Source organism: Ochotona curzoniae, unplaced genomic scaffold (genome assembly GCF_017591425.1).
Source record: "Ochotona curzoniae isolate NIBS_2020 unplaced genomic scaffold, NIBS_Ocur_1.0 scaffold_3208, whole genome shotgun sequence".
Classification (NCBI taxonomy): domain Eukaryota; kingdom Metazoa; phylum Chordata; class Mammalia; order Lagomorpha; family Ochotonidae; genus Ochotona; species Ochotona curzoniae.
In genome coordinates this window covers 29,741,918-29,763,517 of record NW_024467106.1, presented here as the reverse complement: position 1 = coordinate 29,763,517, position 21,600 = coordinate 29,741,918, and the positions used below count along the sequence as shown (strand labels likewise).

The following is a 21,600-nucleotide window of genomic DNA, read 5'->3' as shown; positions in this document are numbered from 1 at the left end:
ATATTACTTGAAAGGCAGAGTTACAGAGAAGAGAAAAATCCTCTACCTGCTGGACTATTCAAAGGCCACAACAGCCTGAGTTGAGCTGGTCTGAAGCAAGGAGCCTGGAGCTTCCTCTGGGTCCTCCCGTGCCCTTGCAGGTGAGCTTTCTCAAGTGCATCAGAAGGGAGCTGAATTGGAAGTGCACAGCAAGGACCCCAAACCAGTGCCTGTATGTGATGCTGGCACCACAGGCTGAGGCTTAACCATCTGTCTTGGCACCTGTGCACTCATGCACACACATACCTTTAGTTTCGTTTATTTGAAAGGCAGAGTTAGGGTTGGGCAGGAGAGAGGGCAGTGGAGAGAGACCTTCCGCCAGTAGAGCCATTTCCTAAATAGCCACAATGGCCTGCAGGATACATTAGCCAGAGGCTGAGAGGCCAGCGTTGAGGCTTAACAGTTTATACTTCTGCCTGCTGCCGAGGCTAGAACTGGACACTGATATGGGATGCTAGCATCTCAAGCAGCCACTTAGCCTGTTATACCACAACAGCCATTTTTTTTTGAGAATATTTTTAGATCATTACTATAAAATAGTGTTTGCTAATATACATTTTAATATGCTTTTAATAAAAATATCCTGACTCAGATGGAGTTTGGGGCTCTTAGTTTGGGCCTGGCCAAGTCCTGGCTATTGGGGTCATTTCAGGTGTGAATGAGTGGATGGATGATTCTTGTCAGCGTCTCTGCATTTCAAGTAGCTAGAAAGAAACAAAAAGTTCCTAGTTGGGATACTGGAATGGAAAAGGATATTTGGTACCTGAAGAAAAATGGAGTGCGATGCAGACCTTTAGTAGCCAGTGTGGCAGTACAGATATACAGCGCCATGTTGGCGGGAAGTCATCTTTGTATCTAAAAAGCTTCCAAAGGTGCTCTATTGATGAGAGATTTAAAGAAAAATACGGGGCCTGGTGTGGTAGCCTAGTGGCAAAAATCCTCACCTTGCACATGCTGGGATGCCATATGGGTACTGGTTCTAAACCTGGCAGCCCCACTTCCCATCCAGCTCCCTGCTTGTGGCCTGGAAAGCAATCTAGGATGTCCCAAAGCCTGCACCCACTTGGGAGATCCAGTGGAGGCTCCAAGCTCCTGCCTTCGGATTGGCTCAGCACTGGTTATTGCAGCCACTTGGGGAGTGAATCATTGGTTGGAAGACTTTTCTCTTTCTCTCCTTCTCTCTGTGTATCTGCCTTTCCAATAAAAATAAATAAATCTTTTTTAAAAAAAGATTTTATTGGAAAGTCAGATATACAGAGAGGTAGATCTTCTGTCCGATGATTCACTCCCCAAGTGAGCGCAACGGCTGATGCTATGCCAATCCGAAGCCAGGATCCAGGAACTTCTTCTGGGTCTCCCACACGAGTGCAGGGTCCCAAAGCTTTGGGCCATCCTTGACTGCTTTCCCAGGCCACAAGCAGGGAGCTGGAAGGGAAGTGGAGCTGCTGGGATTAGAACCGGCGCCCTTATGGGATCCCGGGTGCATGCAAGGCGAGGACTTTAGCCGCTAGGCCACGCTGCCGGGCCCAAATAAATCTTTTTTTAAAAAATAAAGAAAAATGCTAGGTGTGGCTTCTCAGGTGGCCTATAGATATGGCCCAACTGTGAGATGCTTTGGGGAAGGCAGTCAGATGTGCACCTGAGAACTGTCGCTCTTGGCCTTCACCAAGCCCCTGGGCAGGAATTACAGGCCCCAAAGGAGGCTGGAGGGTGCCGAGACCCTGGCTGGTGCGGCCCTGCCAACTCTCCTGGAAGCAGGAAGCAGTGGTACCTCTGAGAGGGTGGAAGGCATCTGGTGCCCTATGGCGCCAGCATTTACCCACATCAAGGAAGGTCCTCAAGTGCCTCTTAAAATATAGAACTTTATTTTGGTTACTGAAATTTTTTTTAACTTCACAGAAAAGTCATTTCTTATAAAATAATCAAGGCAGCATTTTGTACAGCAACTCACTGTGGCCACCAAACACAAAGTGCAGAGGGCGGTGCCGGGGGTGGCAGGGGCTGGTGCTCTCAGTCCCCAGGGAGAGGCCAGCACTCCAGGCTCCGTCTACCCCACCTCACCCAGCGAGGCAGCACCGAGGGCCTGACCGTAGTTACTGGGGAAGCCAAGTGCAGGCGGCGGCTGGCAAAGGCCCTGCCCGAAAGGCTGATTGGGAGTCTGTTAAGCTGGCCTCTCCCCACGTTGGGGGTGAACAAGCCTGGTGCTGGAGCCCTGGCTTTCCCGGTACCACTCAGGGAAGCCCCTGAGGAGCCAGCCTTTCTTTCCCGAGGCCAGGACTGGGAGACAGTAAGATGTAGCTCTCTGCCCAGGGAGCCCACGACTCGCAGGCACACCTGGAGAGCTCCAAGACAAGGCAGAAGGTGCTCAGGACCCTGAGGGGGGCTGTCATCTGGGGGCTGGGGGCAGAGGCAGTGTCTCAGCTGACCCTGGAGGAACAGGTGGCAGGAGGAGCATGCCAAGGAGGGGCTGAGCATGAGCCAAGGCACAGAGCGGAGACACAGGGCAGAAAAGGCAGGCGATGGCCCATGAGGACACAGGTACATACCAGGGCTCCGGGCACCTGCCTGGGGCCCTCACTGGGGATTTGGATCCTCCCTTGGGGGCAGGTACTGTGCTAATGTCCCCCTGGCTGGGGGTTTTGAGGACAGGAGCGCTGCCTTATGCACCCTTGCCTACCCCCTGCCTGCACACTGGAGCTGCCCGTCCAAGGTGCCTCCCTTACAAGTCCAAGTCTAGGACCTGTGTCCTAAGTAAACCAGCTGTACTGCTGTAGCCTCTAGGGGCAGCCAGGAGGGGGCGCTGGGGCCCTGCAGGACCAAAGGAGGGGTAGGCAGGTCCAGGGGAGAGGGCACCCCTCTGGAGTCCTGCCTCCCTCAGTGGTGAACCTGCACTCCCTGAGAAGAGGCCTGGCTTGGTGTGGGTCATGTGGCATTCCCCACGACCCCAAATCCCGATACACTGCTGAGACTCCCAGCTCTTGGGTATCTACAGAAGTGTGAAGAAACAAACAGAACATCAACAGAAAACCGTGCGTGAAGAAACATACAAATAAAAGAACAATAAAAAAAAAGTGCACAGGGGCTGGAAACCCCCAGCTCCTGCCGCTTCTCCCCGAGGTGTGTTTCCAAGCTCCATCTTCCCGAGGGCTGTGCAGCCAGAGGTGCAGTACCGTGCACAGGCCCAGGAGGCCTGGGTTCTGTGCTTTCAGGGGGTTGGCGAGGGGCTGTAGTCTTCTGTAGTGTGATTTTCATCCGGAAGGCTGAGCCCGAGGCAGCTGTGCATGCTTACAGGATGGTGCAGAAGATGCTGCGGTTGTTGTGGTAGCTGCCTTCCACACGTGCAGTGATCCTGGTTGCCATGGCTGTGACCTTCTGCCCTCCGGGGACTGCAGAGGGACCTCTGAGAGGATGTTCAAGGTGAGGCCGAGCAGGTGGGTTTACCAGGTGCCATGTGTCAGACCTGCAGGTGCAACCTGAGAGTCAGAAACTGCGAGGCCTGGGGCTTGTGCTAAAGGTCCACGCTGCCAGGCCTTTGCTGCAGATCACTGGGCTGGCCTCCTCAGTCACTGAGGGGTACGTGTGAGGGTGAGGGACCAGTACTGTATGCCAGCTCTGCCCTGCCTTCATTTGTGGGCCTCCGCTCTCCCCTCTTTAAATAAGAATAAGAATCTGGCTAGGGCCCGGTGTGATAGCTTAGTCGCTAAATCTTCGCCTTGCATGCACCAGGATCCCATATGGTCGGTTCATGTTCTGGCTGCTCCACTTCCCATCCAGCTCCCTGCTTGTTGCCTGGGAAAGCAGTAGAGAATGGACCAAAGCTGTGGAACCCTGTACCTGCATGTGAGACCCAGAACAAGCTACTGGCTCCTGACTTCGGATTGGCCTGCCATTGTGACCACTTGTGGAATGAACCAGTGGATAAAAGATCCTTCTGTCTCTTCTCTGCAAATCTGCCTTTCCAAGTAAAAATAACTTTACAGTTTAAAAAAAATGTGGAAAGGCAGATCAGATTTACAGAAAGGTCTTCCATCTGTTGGCTCACTCCCCGAGTGGCTGCAACAGTTGGAGCTAAGCTAGTCAAGAACGAGGAACTTCTTCTAGGTCTCCCACGCAGGTGCAGGGTCCCAAGGCTTTGAGCTGTCCTCTACTACCTACCTAGACCACAAGCAGAGAGCTGTATGGAAGTGGAGCAGTTGGGATAGGAACCAGCACCCACATGGGATTCTAGCACATGCAGGGTGAGGATTTAACCACTAGGTTATCACACTGGGTCCAAAAATAATTCTTAAAAAAGAATCTGGCTAAGGTCAGTGGATTTCTGAATGACTGTGAATGTCATAATCACCAAAAACTAGAAACTAGGGGTGGGTATCTGGCTAAGCAGCTAAGGCACTGTTTAGGATGCCCACATCCCGTACCAGAGTATTTGGGTTTAGTTGTTACTCTGCTTCCAAACCAGCTTCCTGCTAATTTGCATCATGAAAGGCAGCAGAAGATGGCTCCAATACATGAGTCCCTGGGACTTGCTACAGCTAAGGCTGGGCCAGGAACAGCACCTGAGTCTGCCACAAGAGTGGCAGGGGCCAAAATTCTTGGCCGTCTTCTGCTGGGATGCATTGGTAGGAACTGACTCGGAAGCATGGAGGATCTGAGGCTAGAACCAGGTATCCTAAAATGGATGTGAGCATTTCAAGTGGCTGCTTAGCATGCTGCACACACACTTAAATTGATGAGCAATTTAAGTACTTAAGCCACCATCTGCTGCCACCAGGATGCTTTAGCAGGAGGCTGGATTGGAAGCTGAGTAGCTAGCTGTGACAACTTAAAACCATGTGCCCACTCCCACAGCACTCATCTGGAAAGATGAACCTGGCAGAATAAGCAGGATAGGGTGGGCTAGGTGGCGACCTATGGGCAAGAGCACCAGGCAGGAGTCTGCTGTGTCAGCAAAGGTGGATGGGGTTGTCAGCATCATCTTTGTGCCGGCCAATCAGAACAGGATAATTCAGTTCACGGGTCATGGTGGGGACACTGAGACTTGAATCAGGCCGGCAGTGGTTGAAAAGGAGAAAGCAGATGTAAGAATTCTGCAAAAGCAGAATCAAGAGGACCTGGTTGCTGAGTGAGCTTTGATGCCAGTGAAAGAGGTGGCAGGGCTCTATGGCCAAGGGATAGGGATGCCATCCAGTGGGGAACATGGGTGGAAAAAAGGGCTCAGGAACACTGAGGCTGAGGTACTAACATGAGCGCAGCAGCAGGAAGAACAAGGGCCTTTTGGTAAAACTGCAGATAGTCAGGTCTTATTTTATCCTAAATTGGTGCCAATAGTTATAACTACTTTAGTAATAGTAGCAAGTACATTTTACGAGACTGAGGATAAGTAAGTTACCCCAAGTCAGCCAGCCAGCACTTGGCAAACATGAAATTTGAAACTAAATGTTCTGATCCTTAAGAAGTTTGTTCCCTCCTGGGAAGTCAGGCGGGTCCTCAGGTCTTTCCCTGGACAGAGCCCAAAGTGGGCAAGACTGCCAGGAATGAGGGCACCCCTGAGAACTTGGCTTGGGACTGACTGCCCCTGTGACCTGTATGATGCTAGGAGACCGGTTCAGGCAGTCCTGGGCACTTACTTTTTCTTGAAGACCAGGAACTTGTTGTTCTGCATGATGCACTCTCGGTTGTTTGCAATCTGCTGAAAGATGGTCTTGCTGCTCTTGCCCTGAAAGATGATGTTCTCCTGCACCAGGGCCTTGGAGCGGCCCCGCACTGCGATGCCGTAGGCTCGGAATGAGTGGATCCGGTTCTTTATCACCTGGGAGAGGCAGCCAGACCTGTCTTACTTCAGGGGTGGTGGAGAGTCAGGCATTTATATTATAAACTATAAAACTGAGGGGATAAGAATATGCAGGAGGACCAGCACTGTGCCACAGCAGGTAAAGTTACCACCTGTGAAGCTGGCTTCCACATGGGCACCAGTTCAAGTCCTGACTGCTCTACTTCCAATCCAGCTCCCTCCTGAAGCCCTGGGAAAGCCGTGGAAGATGGCCCAAGTGCTTGGACTCCTGCACCCACATGAGGGTCTTAGATGAACTTCCTGGGTTCTGGTTTTGGCCTGACTTTGCAGCCATTTGAGAAGTAAATGGTGGATGAAGATCTCTCTCTTTCCCTCTCTGTAACTCTTTCAAATAATAAACACATTTTTTTTTTAAAGGAAGAACATGCTTGGTGGTTCAGCCTGGAGCCATAGGAGCTTAAGGAAAGGTGTCCAGACCAGCATGGGGGAACCAGGGAAGTTTCTGGGAGGAGGTCATGGTTAGCTGAAGGAGTTTATCAAGTACAGAGCAATGGAGAGTGATGGCAGGAAGCAGCTGCTTGCAAGGGCTGGCAGAGAGGAAGGCGGTGCCAAAGCCAGGCCTGCTGAAACGCGATGGAGGCAACAGCACAGCTCTCACTCCTGTCCCCACAGTGTTCAGGTGTGAGGTCAGGTACTCTGTTCCTTGCCCAAGTCTCTGACTCGTGATGCTGAAAAAAGCCTCTGGGGTCGCAGCTGTGCACGTGTAGGGCCAATCTGCTTGGCAAAGCGGTGAAAGGGCAGGGGCACTTCTGCATAAGGAGCTCACAGCTCACAGTGCCTAGGGTGAGGCAGACAGGTGGAGGGATGCACACAGAGCATGGCAGAAAGCACTCTATGGGGTACAGGCACCCCAACCCCGGTGAGACCTGTGGGACTCGGGCAGAAGATGGGGAAGGGGGTCCCCAGCACACACGAAAGAGTGGGCAGAGGCCCCACGGGAAGCTCACTCTCCTCGGGAAACACCGTCTAGCTGCCAGGCCCCAGGTAGAAGGAGAGCTGACACAGTTTGGACCCTGACCTGAGACCAGCACGGTGCCTTGGGAGGCCTCCCACATCATGCACGTAGGAGGTGACACCCTTCCCCTCAGCCGCTGATACGTGAATTCTATGTACTAGCCAGGCCCAGCCCCCAAGTCTTCTCCCATGGGAAGCCCCACAGGCAGAAGGGCAGGTGTCCCTTGTAGTGCTGAGTGCTTGCAGGTCTGCTCTCAGCAAGGGGTGAGAACTGTCCCAAGGCTGTGCTGTGGCGGTAGCACGCACACACACACACACACACACACACACACACACACACAGGCACGCATGCACGTGCACGCACACCCTCACCTTGGTGTCAGACCTGGGCAGCAGCTGCAGCCCGCTGCCCCGGTTGCCAATGATATCGTTTTCGATGACGACAGTGCTGTCACCCTTGGTGATGATGCCATGACCTCTGTTGTCATAGATGCCATTACCCCGGAGTTCCACCTTGCACTGGGCCTCAACCTTGACCCCACTCTGGCGGTTGCAGGAGATGCTGTTGTTGGCCACGCGGGTGAGCTGGATGCTCTGGGCTACGGTGATGCCTCGGTCCCCATTGGCATGGATTACGTTGGCAGTGATGTGCAGGGCCTCGTTGCTCTGGACGTGGAGTCCCGAGGCTGTGGGCAGAGGGGATGGAACTCAGTTAGGAAAGCCTTCCCTGAAGCACATGCCGACATCTGAGCCCCGCGTGTACACCTTCCAAGCTGGTGGCCAACAGCATGGGACAGCCAGGAGCAGGAGGGGACAGGACCCCAGGGGCTCAGAGTCCTGGCCCATCTTTCAACACTATCACCCATGCTCTGCAGCCCCCATGATGGGAGCTGCCCACTCCCTCCAGAGATAGCACCTGCCAGAGAGCAGACCTGTTTTGTCTCCTTCCCATTACTGAGCTAGAGTCTGTCTCCATGCCACTGCAGGAAATTGTCATTATAAGCAACACTCTGTAATTTCTATTATGAAGAGAAGCCATGTGTGTGCACAAGAAGACACAAGGTCTGGAGAGGAGAAACAGTGGTTGGGGTTGTGTGTGCTTAGGCACAGTGAAGGCACAGGAGATGGTACAGTCAGCAGGACTGGAGTGTGGACTTGCAAGGAAAGCAGGACGGCCAGAGTGGGGTGGGGCGCAGGCCCCTGCAGCAACTGCGGCTGTGTAGCTCACTCCCTGAGGATGTGAAGAGCCAGGGAAGGGTCTTGAGCGGGGCACTCACCTCCGTTATGATTAATACTGTTGGACTCCACAAGAGCCACAGTGACGGGCTGGCGCAGTGGGTCATCATCCTTCTCCAGCTCCGTCTCCCAGAGGATGGCGTCTCCGTCCTCATTGAAGTTCTCCTGGGCTCTGTGGCCTCCCGGGAACTCTCTGGAGCCATCCTTTTGGCTAAACACCTCCACCCCATACAGACCATTGTAGCTGATGTGGTTGCTGGTGATGTGAGGCAGGCTGGACGACATCATCCACACGCCACAGCCCTTGTTAGCTGGGGCAGTTAAAGAGTGCGTCACTGACACACTCAGGCAGGTGAGGTAGCACCCACAGGCACTGGCCTCAACAGGCACTGGCCTGGGAGACAGCGGCCCTGTCTGGCTGATGGCCGTGGCTCTGGACATAAGCTTCTCCTCCTTGCAACAGAGGGATAAGACAGGGCCAGCCCACAGGGGGATGTGGAGCTCCAACAACTGTCAAGGCCACACCTGAGGCTCTGAGGCTCACAAGCCTGTGCAGCCAAGCAGGCACCAACCCCTCCCCGCACATGAGGCAGCTTCCCCTTAATTCCAGCCTGACCCCTTCCAAGCCATGACCCTGACCAGGTCACCAGATCTCTCTGTGCTCCATCTTCCTGGCCTTTCAGACAGGGCAGGTGTGAGAACTGCGTGTGAAAACACAGACAGGTGCTCTGAATAAGTGTCACAGGGTGCCATCCAGAAAGACAGAAGCCTCCCGAAGTCATCAACAGAGTGAAAATAGCCTTCAAGGGTTTTCTGGTATTTGAAGGTATAATAAAGCTCAGGGAAAATAGAATTAAAAAAAAATCTTGGGGTCCAGTGGTCAAATCCTTGCCTTGCAGGTGCTAGAATCCCACCCACATGGGAGCCGGTTCTTGGCCCAGCTGCTCCACTTCCCTTCCAGTTCCCTGAGAGGATGGGCCAAGGCCTTGGGACCCTGCACTCGCATGGGAAACCCAGAAGAGGACCCTGGCTCCTGGCTTCAGATCAGCTCAGCTCTGGCTGTTGTGCAGCCACTTGGGGAGTAAATCAGCACATGGAAGATCTTTCTCTATGTCTTTTCTTCTTTCTGTGGATCTGCCTTTCTAATAGAAATAAAGAAATCTTTAAAAAATATTTCCTGGTGCAAAAAAAAAATCTGAAATACATGCATAGTTGTTTTTTTGTTTGTTTGTTTTTTACAGTGTGTTTTCCAAGAACTTTTGGAAGTCATGTTTTCAGTTCTCTGGATCACAGGGAAGGATTCAGGGGCATGGGGTCAGAGCCTGCCATGACCTGAGACCCTGCCTGTTTGCTGTTCTCAGCTCTGTTAAACCCTGGAGTTGGATGGATTACAAGGGTGAATGCCTGTGTGACCGTGACCTTACGAGGAGCTCCCTGAGGTCCCAGGAAGTTGGTGACTCTCACTGGGCTGCCCACCCCTCTCCTGGGGAGTGCCCACTCACCATAGATGGTGTTTCCTTCTATCAGGCCCTTGCCCTCGTCCCCCACAACCACGCCATCTGAGTAGCCTAAGCAGATGAGGTTGCTCCTGAGCACGGGGATGCCTCCACGGCGGATGTCCACGCCACCCCACTTGTTCTCACGGATGACATTTTCTATAGAGAGAGAAGCAGAGAAGGCGTTCAACAGACAAGATGAGGTGTGGACAGGTAGGAGGAAGGCCAGGCCAGTGGTGACTACCATGCAGTGTGCCTGTGTCTGTGGCCTGAGGACCACTGTCCCCAGGGGCCCACAGCACTGGTGTTCAGAAACCACCTGGCTCCTGAGCCCCGAGAGGCAGAGTCAGTCCTCCCCCATGCGCCGGCGCAGATGCTAGCCTGTCTGCCTTGGCCTCAGCCTTGTGCCTTGGCGATTCTGCGCTCTTCTCCCCTTTCCTGAGAGCCACCACCCTGCAAGAGTGGGCCAGAGACACGAGTGGCCCTGCCCGTTGCTACGCCAGGCTGTGGCAGGCTTCCTGAGAACCCTTGAGACTGCCTTTTAATAAGCACTGGCCACTCTGGATGTGCTCAGTGAGTGTCTGAGGAAGGCTGGACATGGGGTTTACAGATTCTCTCACACCCAAGGTTGAGGATCCACCGATGGACCAGACAGACTTTGATTCTGAATCTGAAGAATCTCAGCCTTGAAACAGAGGCCGTGGGCAAGACAGATTAATAAGCTGAGGAAGATGAGTGAGTGAGTCCATGTGCATGGGAGGTCAGAGGAGATGTCCCCTAGGACGTGACCCTTAAGCTGATGAGCAAGCACAGGCAAAGCAGAAGTGTGGCATTCAGCCAGGTGGTTTGGCATCAATGCTTCTGAGCTCTTGTGAATGCCGTCTGTTCTGGGCCTGGTAAAGGGCGGAAACTGGCCCTATGCATGGTCTTCCTACCAGCACCCTCAAGGACCAGCCCAGAGGTAAGAAAACAAGAACAGAGTCTGTGGGGAGAAGGGGCGGGGTGAGACCCTTGGGCGACGCTGGCCTGCCCACAGGCTGCCTTGGCCGGCAGAGGCCCCACTCCCTGCCCACCCCGTACCTGTGATGAGGCCTTTGCCATTCTCGTTCACTGCTATGCCTGCAGCACGGCCCTTGAAGATGTGGTTCCCACTGAAATAGACAAGAACAGGAGGAAGAGTTGAGCCCAGGGTGCCAGTTTAAGGCGACCACCGCCTTCTATGGACCTCCCTAAGGCCGAGGCCACAGATACATACCTAAAGCACTGCCAAAGGCCTACAAGCCAGGCATTCGGAAATTTGTCATCGCCTCTGGGTCATGGTGACCAAAAGTAAACACCCACTATGCTATCAAAACACCATGAGAGCCAATTTTCTGTGGTTCCTCTTGTTGCTTTTATAAAGTGGGCTTAACATTTATTTATTTCCATCTACTTCATGAAATAGGAGGGAGAAGAGGAGAGAGAAAGAATGGAGGGAGGGAGACAGAGAGAGAGAGACCTCCCATTCTCCAGTTCACTCCCCAAATGCCCACAGCATCCAGGTGTGGGGCAGGCTGAAGCCAGGAAAGAGCTGGGACTCCATCCAGGTCTTCCCTGTTCGAGGCAGAGTCTCTAGTGCTTGAGTCACCTGCTGCCTCTTGGATGCCTTAATGAAAGGAGAGTACCTGGGACTCAGACCAGCACTCCAGCACCAGATGTGGGCATTCCTAGCAGCAGCTTAACCCACTAGGTGACAGCATTTGACCCTAAACCCAAGTTTTACACAAGGCTTTCACAGTGCCCAAGTCACCGGGAAGTCTCCATGCCACAGACCTCCCAGGAGGCTGTGTTAAGCTCGCTGAGGAGGGATGGGCTTGGGGAAGAATTAGACTCTGCCTGTATTGAAGGTACAGGCTCCCGTTTGTAGTTTACAGTTCCGTTCGTAGTCTACTGCTTCCCTTACCTTCTGTTTACACTTAGAAGCAGAATAACAGATTCTGAGAGAGGTTTAAAATGCTGCCAAAGTACTTGTGAGATCTTATGGGGAAGCTGTGCAGCATGTGCCAGTTCTGAGACGCACACTACCCTCACTGCCACACGAAGGCGGCGTGGTCAGAGTTCCTCACAACAGTGCCGCTAGGGCTTCAGTGTGTTAGTTCAGTTGCCCTTTGTGATGCCAGTACCTGTTACTGGGCTGTCTGGGATCAAGCTCTGCCTCTGCTTCTGACTCAGTTCCTTGCTAATGCACTTGGTAAGGCAGTGGAAAATGGCTAAGTGCTTGGGTCCTTGCATCCACAGAGAAGACTCAGATGAAGTTCTTGGCTCCTGGCTCCAGCCTGGCCCAGCCCTGGCTATTGTAGCCATTTCGGAAGTAACCCAGTGGACACAACTCCCTTTCTGCCTTCCAGGTAAGTGAACAAATAAATAAGTACATCTTAAAAACAAAGGCCACTGAGCATATTAAAAGGACATGCATTTCTTTCCAGTGTGCCACAGAACCCCCTGGGCTCTGTACCTTTGCTCACATGGCCTGCCTTCCTAGAAATGACCACCTATCCCACTCAGCTTTGTGGGATTCCAAGTTCCACCCATGGATTGAAGAGTGACTCCAATGTTACCTCCTAAATGAAGCCTTTCTAGATCCACCCAGTCAGAAGGATCCTTACCCTCTCCTGGGAGCATCGGGATGGCTCCTGCCCATCTGTTCTATCCTCTACTGGAATGGTAGGTACAGGGCCTTAATACTGGTGCTGCCCCTTTAGCTCTGTCTCCCATCATCAACTTGTCACAGCAGGCTTTCATTCTGAGGCCAGGTGGAGCCTCAGGTGCTGAGCTTTGCAGGGCATTCCAGCAGGTCACCAGTAGCTGGCCATCACTGTCCAGACCAGGGAAGGCTCCCACATAAGCTCTTCACAGACCCGGTCCTTGTCTGTGACCCCTTGGGTCTGTTGAATGGAATGCTGACACACGACCAACGGATATGAGCACCAAGGCAGCTGTGTCAAGAGTTTCTCTGCTTGTAGGCATACGGCTGTTTTGGTGAAAAATGTTTTTCACGCACAGGAAAAACAGGGAGTGGGGAAACAGAGGCAGCAGAACAGAGAAGGGACGACTGCCAAACAACATAGCCTGGGGACAGCAGCACATACCTCACAACTGGATTACCGTGGTACAGGATATAAATGCCGGCCTCCTTATTTGAAAAGATCCGATTACTCCGGATGATGCCTTTCCCATTGCCAAGGACGACAATGCCAGAGCGAAGGCCATGGTGGATCTGGTTACACTGCAAGTAAAAGTGTGATGTCACAGAACACACATCAGATGTGCCAGAGAGCCACAGGTTGTTCAGCCACTGACCTCATGGCTGCTGGGTGCCAGGATGATGTCACTGGAGGACCCTGGCCATGACTGAGGGGATACACCTGCCGCCACCCTGCCCTTCCCACACAGGTGCACATGGAGACAACGTGAAGATGGGAGTCTTCATGCCTAGCCTCTTGGGATGGGCTATTTAGGCACCCGCTGCCTAGGGTTTCTGCACTTCATCTATAAGGCAGTCTGCTCAAGGTTTCTGGCCTTCTAATGTCGTCTGAGGGCCTTACAAAAGGACCAACATAAAAATCAGCCTTGCTGATAACATAAAAATCAGATTTATTGAATTTCAAGCCCTGCCTGTGGTTGCCTTGGCAAGGCAAATGATTCCACAGGTCTTCTATGGTCCACAGACTGGATGTTCTTCACTCCTGCTCTACAATACCCGAACACACCATCCAGCCAGGCCCCATCCCCCAGGTTCCCAGAGCCCACTCCAGTATGACACAAAGTTGGCAGAGGATAGTCCAAGACAGGGACATATCCAGAGGGAGCCACTGGTTTCTGGTCACTTCTCACACTGGAAGGGCCAGCAGAAGGATGCAGCTGCTTGGGGCTTAGTTGTCCTATGGGGCAGAAGGCCACAGAGGGTACAGAATTGAGAAAACCCAGAAACAATTTCTAATACTTCGTTATGTAAACAGGAACAGTCCAGAATTATGTTATTCATTTGTGGCAAAACAACATCTGAAACCTAGTTTTCTGTCTCCTGGTCCAGGGAATGGCACACCCCTTCACAAGGCCAGACTGCAGTGTGTTCCTCCATCCCCAAGCTCTGCCTACTCAGCTGGCCTGCTCCCATTCATCCCTCTGTCCAGGAAGGGCAGATTCCTCTCTTGGCAACAAGGACAAGTTTCCCAGGCCGAGGCCACATGTCAAACACCAGCTGCATGGCAGAACACAGCAAGGGGAGGATCTGGCAGAGGACGGCGATTGGTTGTGTTTTTAACTATGGTTGGGGATTCTCCTTTCTCTGCATTTCCAGGGCAGGCTAGATTTAAAAAGAATGAAGAACAGCAACTCCAGGACAGACTAGCTGGAATCAAAGCCCAGTTCAGTCACTTGTTCTGTGACTCCAGGCAAGGTCCTCCTCCTCTCCCCTGCTTTGACATCTTCACCCACCAAATGGGGCAAACGGTCCTACTTCAGAGGCTGTTATGTAAGAGTGAGACAATACTTCAGTATCTATGATGGGCAGGGGAGCGTAGCTGGCATTCCATGAACATTCTGTGTTAAGGGTGCTGTTTTTCTAAGCTCGTATAATGTCTGTCATGGTTCCCAGTTGCTAGGAAATCTGTCTCTCCGGAAAAGCAGGAGTGGACAATAGGCTGGTCTCTCATGACACTGCTCAGATATTCTAGGATTTGAAGCGGTTTTTCACACTCAATAGGCAAAGCTCACAATGCCTGTGAATATGAATTTTAGAACCAAAGGTCCTAAACGCTCTCTTCACAGAAAAGGGTAAACTAATTTGCTGGGTTGTTTTTGTTTCTAGATTTGGACGTTAGTATCTTTTTAAGGCGGACAAACTCAAAGTCAACCACAGCACGGGAGGCTGGAGAAAGACCCTTTCAGCACACAGAGAAAGCAGGAGACACAGGGCAGTGGTACGGGCCACTTCACACCAATCAAGAGGACAGCACTCCCCATGATGAGGTCAGCAAAGGTTTCTGGGCCAGCTGAGTGGGGAACCTACCAGGATGAGGGGGTTGGACCTCTTGCGGATGTCCACACCGGCTTCACCATTGTGTGAGATGTTGTTGGCTGCGATCAAGCCTCCGCCCTCCAGGCGCAGGAAGATGCCTGAGGCGAGGCAGCGGTGAATGCAGTTCCTGAGCATCACGATCTGGGCGGAGAGTAGTCAGAGGCATCTGTCACAAAGACCAGCTCAGAAACCACAGAGGGAGCACCGTGTCCTCCTTCCCACCTGGCCCGTCCCTTCATGCAGAAAGAACACCCAGCTTCTCCCCATACCAGCTTCTGGGACACCTCAACTTCCGTGCCCTGCCTGACTTGGACCTGCAGGCTTGCTATCAGTTGCACACTGGTTCTGTACTGAAACTTGGATCCAAGCTTGGCCCAGGTCCCTGCCAGAACTCACAATCAACATCCCCAGAAGGTGGACAGCAAGCACACTCGCACAAGAAGGGATTTAGTATTGAGTTGCACAGTGCCTTCCACAGACACACAGCTACCTTCCATGGAATCCAGGGCCAGCACTGCCACCTGCACCTTCACTAAAATGCACTGGCCTGAGCAAGCACTGAGCACTTCCCCCACCTCTGGACCAAACACAGTTTGCTTACCCTTACTCTGTTATCTGGGGTGGAAAAGCCACTGGGGCTTCAAACCAAAGACAATTAGAAATATGGGCATAGAAGCCTCCTTCAAACAAGGCAATATAACCAAGCACCGCCCCTTCCCCCCTTATCAAGACAACATGCTTCTAACCCCACGCAGCCATCTGCACCTGCAGCTTTTGTATCCAGATTCAACCAATCACAGACAGAAAGTACTTGCCTGTGTTAGACATGGACATTGTCCCCCTTGGCATTACTGCTTCAACAACACAGTGTGTGAAACAATTATTTATATAAATTATATAGTATTAGGTGTAAGTAATATCGAGAGGGTTTAAAGTATAATATAGGATACACATAGACCATGTGCAAACACAACAGCACGTTATACGCCAGGACTTGCACATCCACAGATTTTTTTTTTTTTTTTTGTCTTCAGGAGTTCTCTGGAACCAATGCCCTGCAGATGCTGGGGGACTGAACACTTTGCATTTGGTATGTATACCAAAAACCTGGGATACGTTTATAATGTTTTAAACAATGGTATATTTTCTTTCACACACACACACTCTACTAGGATAAACTGTGTAGTACTAATAAATGACAAACCTGCATTAGGATAAAATTCTGGGAATTGTAAAGGAAAACAAAAGCACAATCTCAAGGTCTCAGACCTGCTGAGGGTGGAGAAAGCTGGAAAGAACACTATTCCCACAGTTAAAGTGTGAAAGCAGAAGTCATCATGTGCAACCACAACCTTCCTGGAACCCATCCCAGAGCTGGCCTGAAACCTTGGAGGGACAGGTGCATTCAGGGAAACACAGAGGGAGCATGAGCTGGCTGAACAGATGTGGGTGCCACATCTGCAGTGAGAAGAGCCCCACTGACATGGTGGGTCATTTGTGGTGGGTGGGAAAGCACAGAAGCTGGGGGAGCACCTGCTCAGCAGGGAGGCAGGACAGAGACTTGTTGGCTTGTGGAAAAGGTCTGGCAGTCCCTCTGAGAAGGGCAGTAGATTCCAATGGGAATCTTCTCCCCTAAGCTGCCTACAGAATAAGTATAAAGCAGTTGTGGCGAAGGCAGCAGAGCCTGCAGCCCCAAGGACATGGTACATCTCAGGCCCTCATCAACAGAACTTCCCAGAGTTAGGGAGTAGGTGGAGGCAGGACCACTGACAAACCCCACTCATAAGACTCATGCCCAGCCCCCCTGCTTTGACTAAGGACCAGGACACCAGACACCCCGCTGCCAGGCCCCTGGCTTGAAGTGCAGAGAAATAAGTCATGGGGCAGGAAGGAACAGAAAGGCAGGGACCCTCTGTGGGGCAGGTGAAAGGGCAGGGCAAAGGTCAAAAATCAAAAATCACAGCACAATGCTGTTGAGACCTGGAGCCTGCAGGACACTGAAGGTGACATCACCATCCTCACCAGCCCCATTCCAGACTGTGCTGACCCCAAGGCCTGACAAGGAGCAAGTCTGTCCATTTCCAACTGTGAATATCATTTATACCCCAGACTCTTGTCCTATACAAGATGTCTGCCTCCCAGCTAAAAAAAAAAAAAAAAAAATCCCAACACATAAAGAAGAGAAGACATCACAGGTGCTATTTTCCTTCCAGGAGCCCAAGCAACCAGGCTCCTACTGCCAGCATGAGCCCATTGCGGATACCCTACAGAGTACCGACGGGCACCTGGACCAGAGCCCTGAACCTTAGCACCTCTATCTACAGCTTCCTCTATCATGTTTTTTAAAGCTTTATTTTAAAATTTTCATTGGAAAGGCAGATATACAGAGAGAAGGAGAGACAAGAGAAAAATCCTCCGTCCAATGACCCACCCCCCAAGTAGCTGCATCAGTTGGTGCTGAGCCAAATCAGAGCCAGGAGCTTCCCCCGTGTCTTCCACATGGGTGCAGGGTCCCAAGGCCTTGGACTGTCCTCGACTGCTGTCCCTGGCCACAAGCAGGGAGCTGGATGGGAAGTGGAGCAGCCAGGACATGAGCTAGCACCCATATGGGATCCCAACAGAGGCAAGGTGAGGATTTAGCCAAAAGGCTATTATGCCACGCCCTCCCTCCACCATTAAAGTCATGTAGCCAATTACTGTTCCTGAGGTTAGGTGCTCATAAAACGCTATGAACATTTTTTTAAATCTAAAATCAGAATACCAGTTTTCTACTGGGAGTTTCTGGCTGCGTGACTCCTGTCAGAAGCCCCCAGTAGCAGCTGTCTGAGAGGGCGCTACTCCAGTTGTCTGTGCACCTTTTCATCTATGCTTGTCAGTGATACCACCTGCCACCTGCCCAATGATAGATCCCAAACTTGCAGGTGAGGGTACATCTTGCCAAGACCCCAGACCCCGTAACCATGATGCCTCTGCTAGAGGTCCCAGAAAGCTCTGATTCAACATGCCCAGAACAGAACACAAAAACGCTTCTCTCCACAGCTCCCACTTCCCCCAATTCCTGCTACCACCTCAGCCACACAGGCCAGAATCGAGGCTTCCCTGGGCTGCCCTGTGCCCTCCTCTCCATCTCTGGACATAATTATCCACTGCTCCTTAGAGACTCCCTTGCCTCTAGCCTTGCCTCCCTCAATCCTCTCCCTTTTGAAAGGTCAGCAACCTTGCTGTTGTGGATACACCGCACTGCATAGGTCAGGTTCCGGAAGACGTTGCCCTCCATCTTGGCTCGGCCATAGGAGCAGACGAAGACACCTCCCTTCCCCTCGTGGAAGAGGCACTTGCGGATGAGGCAGCCCTGCACGGAGCTGGCGAGTGCCATGGCCTCCTTGTCCTTCTGCAGCTCCTGATGCAGGGAGTTCAGCACCAGGCAGCTAGGCAGCTGGATGGATGCTCCCATCAGCGGGGGGCCCAGAAAGGAGCCCCCCAGCACGGGGCGCGGGCCCTGCACCTCATAGGACAGCCTATACATGAGCTGGTCGTCGTCCTCATCTTCACCGCTGGGACTCATGCCTCCATCGCTGCTGTCTGGGGTCTGGACCACCCTTTCCCCCTCGTCGCCACCCTCTGCCTCCTTGGAACCGCGTTTGGGGGAGCTGGAGGCTGGGCTGGTGGGGCTCTGGCTGCCCTCAATAACAATGTCACAGGTCTTTGGGCTCCAAGCCTGGTCCCGGCTCTCCAGGTCCACAGACATTAAGAAGTCAGAGTCCTTTGTGGGCAGGAAACTGGGAGAGGACTTGATGAGTCCAAGGAGGTACTTGTAGGCCCAGTTCTTATCTGCACAGGGGTGACCCTCCACAGTCACAGAGTTGTTTTCACTGCCTACAAATTCACAGTTTTCCAGGACACAAAGTGGTACGTTGTGCAGAAGGACATGGGTGTTTTTGAAGCTGCAAAATTTTACTTGGCAGCTACCTGGGCCATGCACCTGAACGTGCCCATTCTCAAAGTTGCAGTTGTCAAACTGGACGTGACCGGATGTTGTCTGTGGAAAGAGAAGCAGAAAAAGGCTGTAAGACAGATGGGTTTTGTTTTGCTGATTGGCACTCCAGCCGCTAGCTGGAAGGCTGGAGCATCTGCTGATCACCTCCTCTTGCTACCAGTGTGTGGGTGTCAGTGTCAGCTGGCCCCAGGAGTTAATGGGGAGCCACTCTCCATCAGAGTGAGGGAGCTTGGAGCTGCCCTCTTCCATCTTTCTGATCCCAAGGGCAGAGGACAGGCATGGGTGATGGCAAAAGTTCATATACTGTGGCCTATGGACTCATATGTTAGATAAATTTCCCTGATGCCTGGGCAACGCTTAGTGAGACTCCCACCCTTCTTCCTGCTCCTGGTGAAAATGGGAAGGAGGATGCAGACACAGGAGAATCAACACCTGGTAATTCAGGAGGAGAGGCAGGCAAGGGTTTCTCCAAGGCTGATCAAAAAAGGGACAGGAACCACCTGGGATCTGAGTGCAACTTTACCCAGTCTTCTGAAAGATGAGATAGCCCAGCTCAGTGTCTGGGTCATATGAGAAAGGTCTCCAGTCATATGGTGTTCCTTCTACTGCATCCTCTCATGTGTGTCCTCTGCTGGTGCTGCAGAGGGCATTTGAATGGTATGCTTACGGCATAGGTAGACAGAAACCTGGCTGCTGGCATTGGAGAGCACAGGCCAAGAGGGCCTGAGGCAGGCAGTGGGGGAGGCCTGGCCACAGGCCAGTCTGTGTAGCAGCTGTGGGGACACATCAAAGACAGCAGCGATGTTGCTATGGAGGAGGCAAGGTATTCTAGTGAGGACAGGAGGGAATGGACTGTGGCTAAGAGCACGGGCTCTGGGGGTTGACCGTACTGGAAGGCTCCCAGCCCCACCTCAGGCAAGCCCCTGTTTCCTTGTCTGCAGCATGCAGCTTACTGACTAACCAAATGGTGCCCAGCACCAAGTTGGCACTGGTGAGAAATCAGCTGCTACTGCCTCGGTCAGGTACACAGGAGCAGAGGGTCCTCAGGAGGCTGAGGTTGGGGCAGAGGAGGCTTAATCCCACAGTGGAATCCACCTGAGTACCTCTGTGCTCCTGGCCAGACTGACCAGCAGCCCGGTGAGCTGCTCTATATTCCGGGAGAACTATTTCTGGACTGCACACAAACTTCATACATATTTGGACCACAGAACACGGCAATATCTCAGGATCCCGTTTAGTAATACAGACACTGTTACTCCTTCAGTCACCTTTTACTTATTATTGGGTGGGGGCAGAGAGCGCAATAGAGAAAGGGACTTGCCCTGCTCTATTGGTTCACTCCTCAAATGCCCTCAGCGGTCCCTGGCCACTGCTGAAGCTGTGAGGCAGGAACCCAAATCCAGGTCCCCCGCACTGTGGAGAAGGAATCCAGCTATGTGACTCATCACTGCTGCTTCTCAGAGCCTGCCCAGGGGAAAGACAGATGCTGGAGTGGGTGGGGCTTGAATGCAGGCACTCTGTCGTGAGTGTCCTAACCCCTAGGCTAAGTGCCCATCTTCAGTCATCCTTTAAACCCTAGCTGGAGGCAGGGAGGAGATAGCTGCTGAACAGCACCTACCTGGCATATGTTGAGTGTAGCACAAACAACTGGTGCTAGTTGACCATTGCAATGGCCTAGTGACCATTGCAAACCTGAGGATTACGTGGCTACGGGCTGTGACAACGGCAAAATAATTCTTCCTGATCCAGCTATTTTGTACCTAATTTCCAGGTACATGATCAAAGTAGTACAAACAGTTTTCAGGCACTGTATAAGCTGCTGTGTGTTCTGTCAGGAACTGCCACTCCCTTGACATGCACTTTGCTTTGCATACATCTTCTGCGCTGTGCTCAAGGAAGGTGGTTGTTGGATTATTTCTGAACCCTTTCTTCAGTCACCTGAGACATGGCTAGTCCTGGTAAAGGTCTGGCCTTGCTTGACCTTACATAGGCCTCTCCCTTGGCTCCTTTCCTGGGTATGCTGCTAAAACCATAGGCACACTCTCCTCCTGTCACCATGCACAGGATCCTGGCCCTTGGCTCTCCCACCTAACTGTTCCACCTGCAGCTCCGATTGGTTCAGTTGAGAAGGCAAGAGCTTGGAAGCAATCCTGAACTCAAGCTCAAGCCTTCTTTTTAAATGCAGGTGTGCAAGGAAACAAGCAGAAGTTTGATCGTGATGTCTGTACTTGTCAAATGCTCTAGATCCCAGAGGTGTGCGTGTAGAGGGACAGCCAACAGACTCTATTCCAACCACAAGAGGATTACAAACCTTCTGGAAAGGGGCCCAGCCCCTGGGAGCAGGACTGCAAAGGCCACCTGTCTGGTGCAGACACTCACCTTATACATGATGGGTGAGAACCAGGCTGGCATGAAGACAAGGTTGCACAGGTGTGTGGTCGAGCAGTGCTGCTCAATGCTGGCCAGGAGGACCACCTCACCCAATTTCCCCCGGCCCACAATCTCCACGGGCACCTTGAGAATGATTTCACCTGGCTCCTCGTACACCCCCGGGAACAGCACGATTCGGTCATACAGGCCGGCCATGGCCAAGGCACTTCCCAGGCTATCAAACTCATGGCCTAGCCCGACGCTCAGTGTGCGGCGCTCCTTCCTCCGGCGGAAGAGGGAGAAGCAGACGGATGACTCCAGATCCAGAGCGTTCTTGGTCCAGGTCTTAGAGGCCAGGTAATGCTGCTTGAAGGCCTCTCTCCAAGACTCAGGCTCCACATGTGGCTGGTTGGGCCAGTTGGGGTGACGGCACTCAGTGCAGCCCAGGCACAGCTGCCGCCAGCGGGTACTGTCAAGACTGAGGATCAGTTTGTACCACGCCCTGCACACCAGGCTGCAGCGGCCTAGCTCAGGAAGGTGCAGGTAGGCTAGGATCACGCGCCACAGCTCTAGGGGAAGGTCACCAGCTTCCATGGTC

General features: G+C 52.5%; 1 protein-coding gene across 1 annotated transcript; it reads right to left on the bottom strand.

The window, feature by feature from the left end:
• Nucleotides 1-3,089: 3,089 nt before the first annotated feature.
• On the bottom strand, nucleotides 3,090-21,600 carry FBXO10 (F-box protein 10). Its single transcript, XM_040962763.1, has 10 exons — nucleotides 21,012-21,600; nucleotides 17,853-18,674; nucleotides 14,627-14,776; nucleotides 12,705-12,841; nucleotides 10,657-10,727; nucleotides 9,583-9,735; nucleotides 8,122-8,391; nucleotides 7,217-7,530; nucleotides 5,667-5,848; nucleotides 3,090-3,499 (listed from the first exon to the last, which is right to left on the bottom strand). Exons 1-10 carry the CDS (start codon nucleotides 21,594-21,596, stop codon nucleotides 3,325-3,327), a joined length of 2,859 nt encoding a protein of 952 aa, XP_040818697.1. The 5' UTR covers nucleotides 21,597-21,600; the 3' UTR covers nucleotides 3,090-3,324.

Coding starts and splice junctions, on each gene's coding strand:
- FBXO10 (XM_040962763.1), bottom strand. CDS start 21,596: ATGGAAGCTGGTGACCTTCCCCTAGAGCTGTGGCGCGTGATCCTAGCC. Junction 14,777..17,852: donor GGTGTATCCACAACAGCAAG/GTTGCTGACCTT, acceptor CTCTCCGCCCAG/ATCGTGATGCTCAGGAACTG. Junction 5,849..7,216: donor TGCCCAGGTCTGACACCAAG/GTGAGGGTGTGC, acceptor TGCCTCTCCCAG/GTGATAAAGAACCGGATCCA.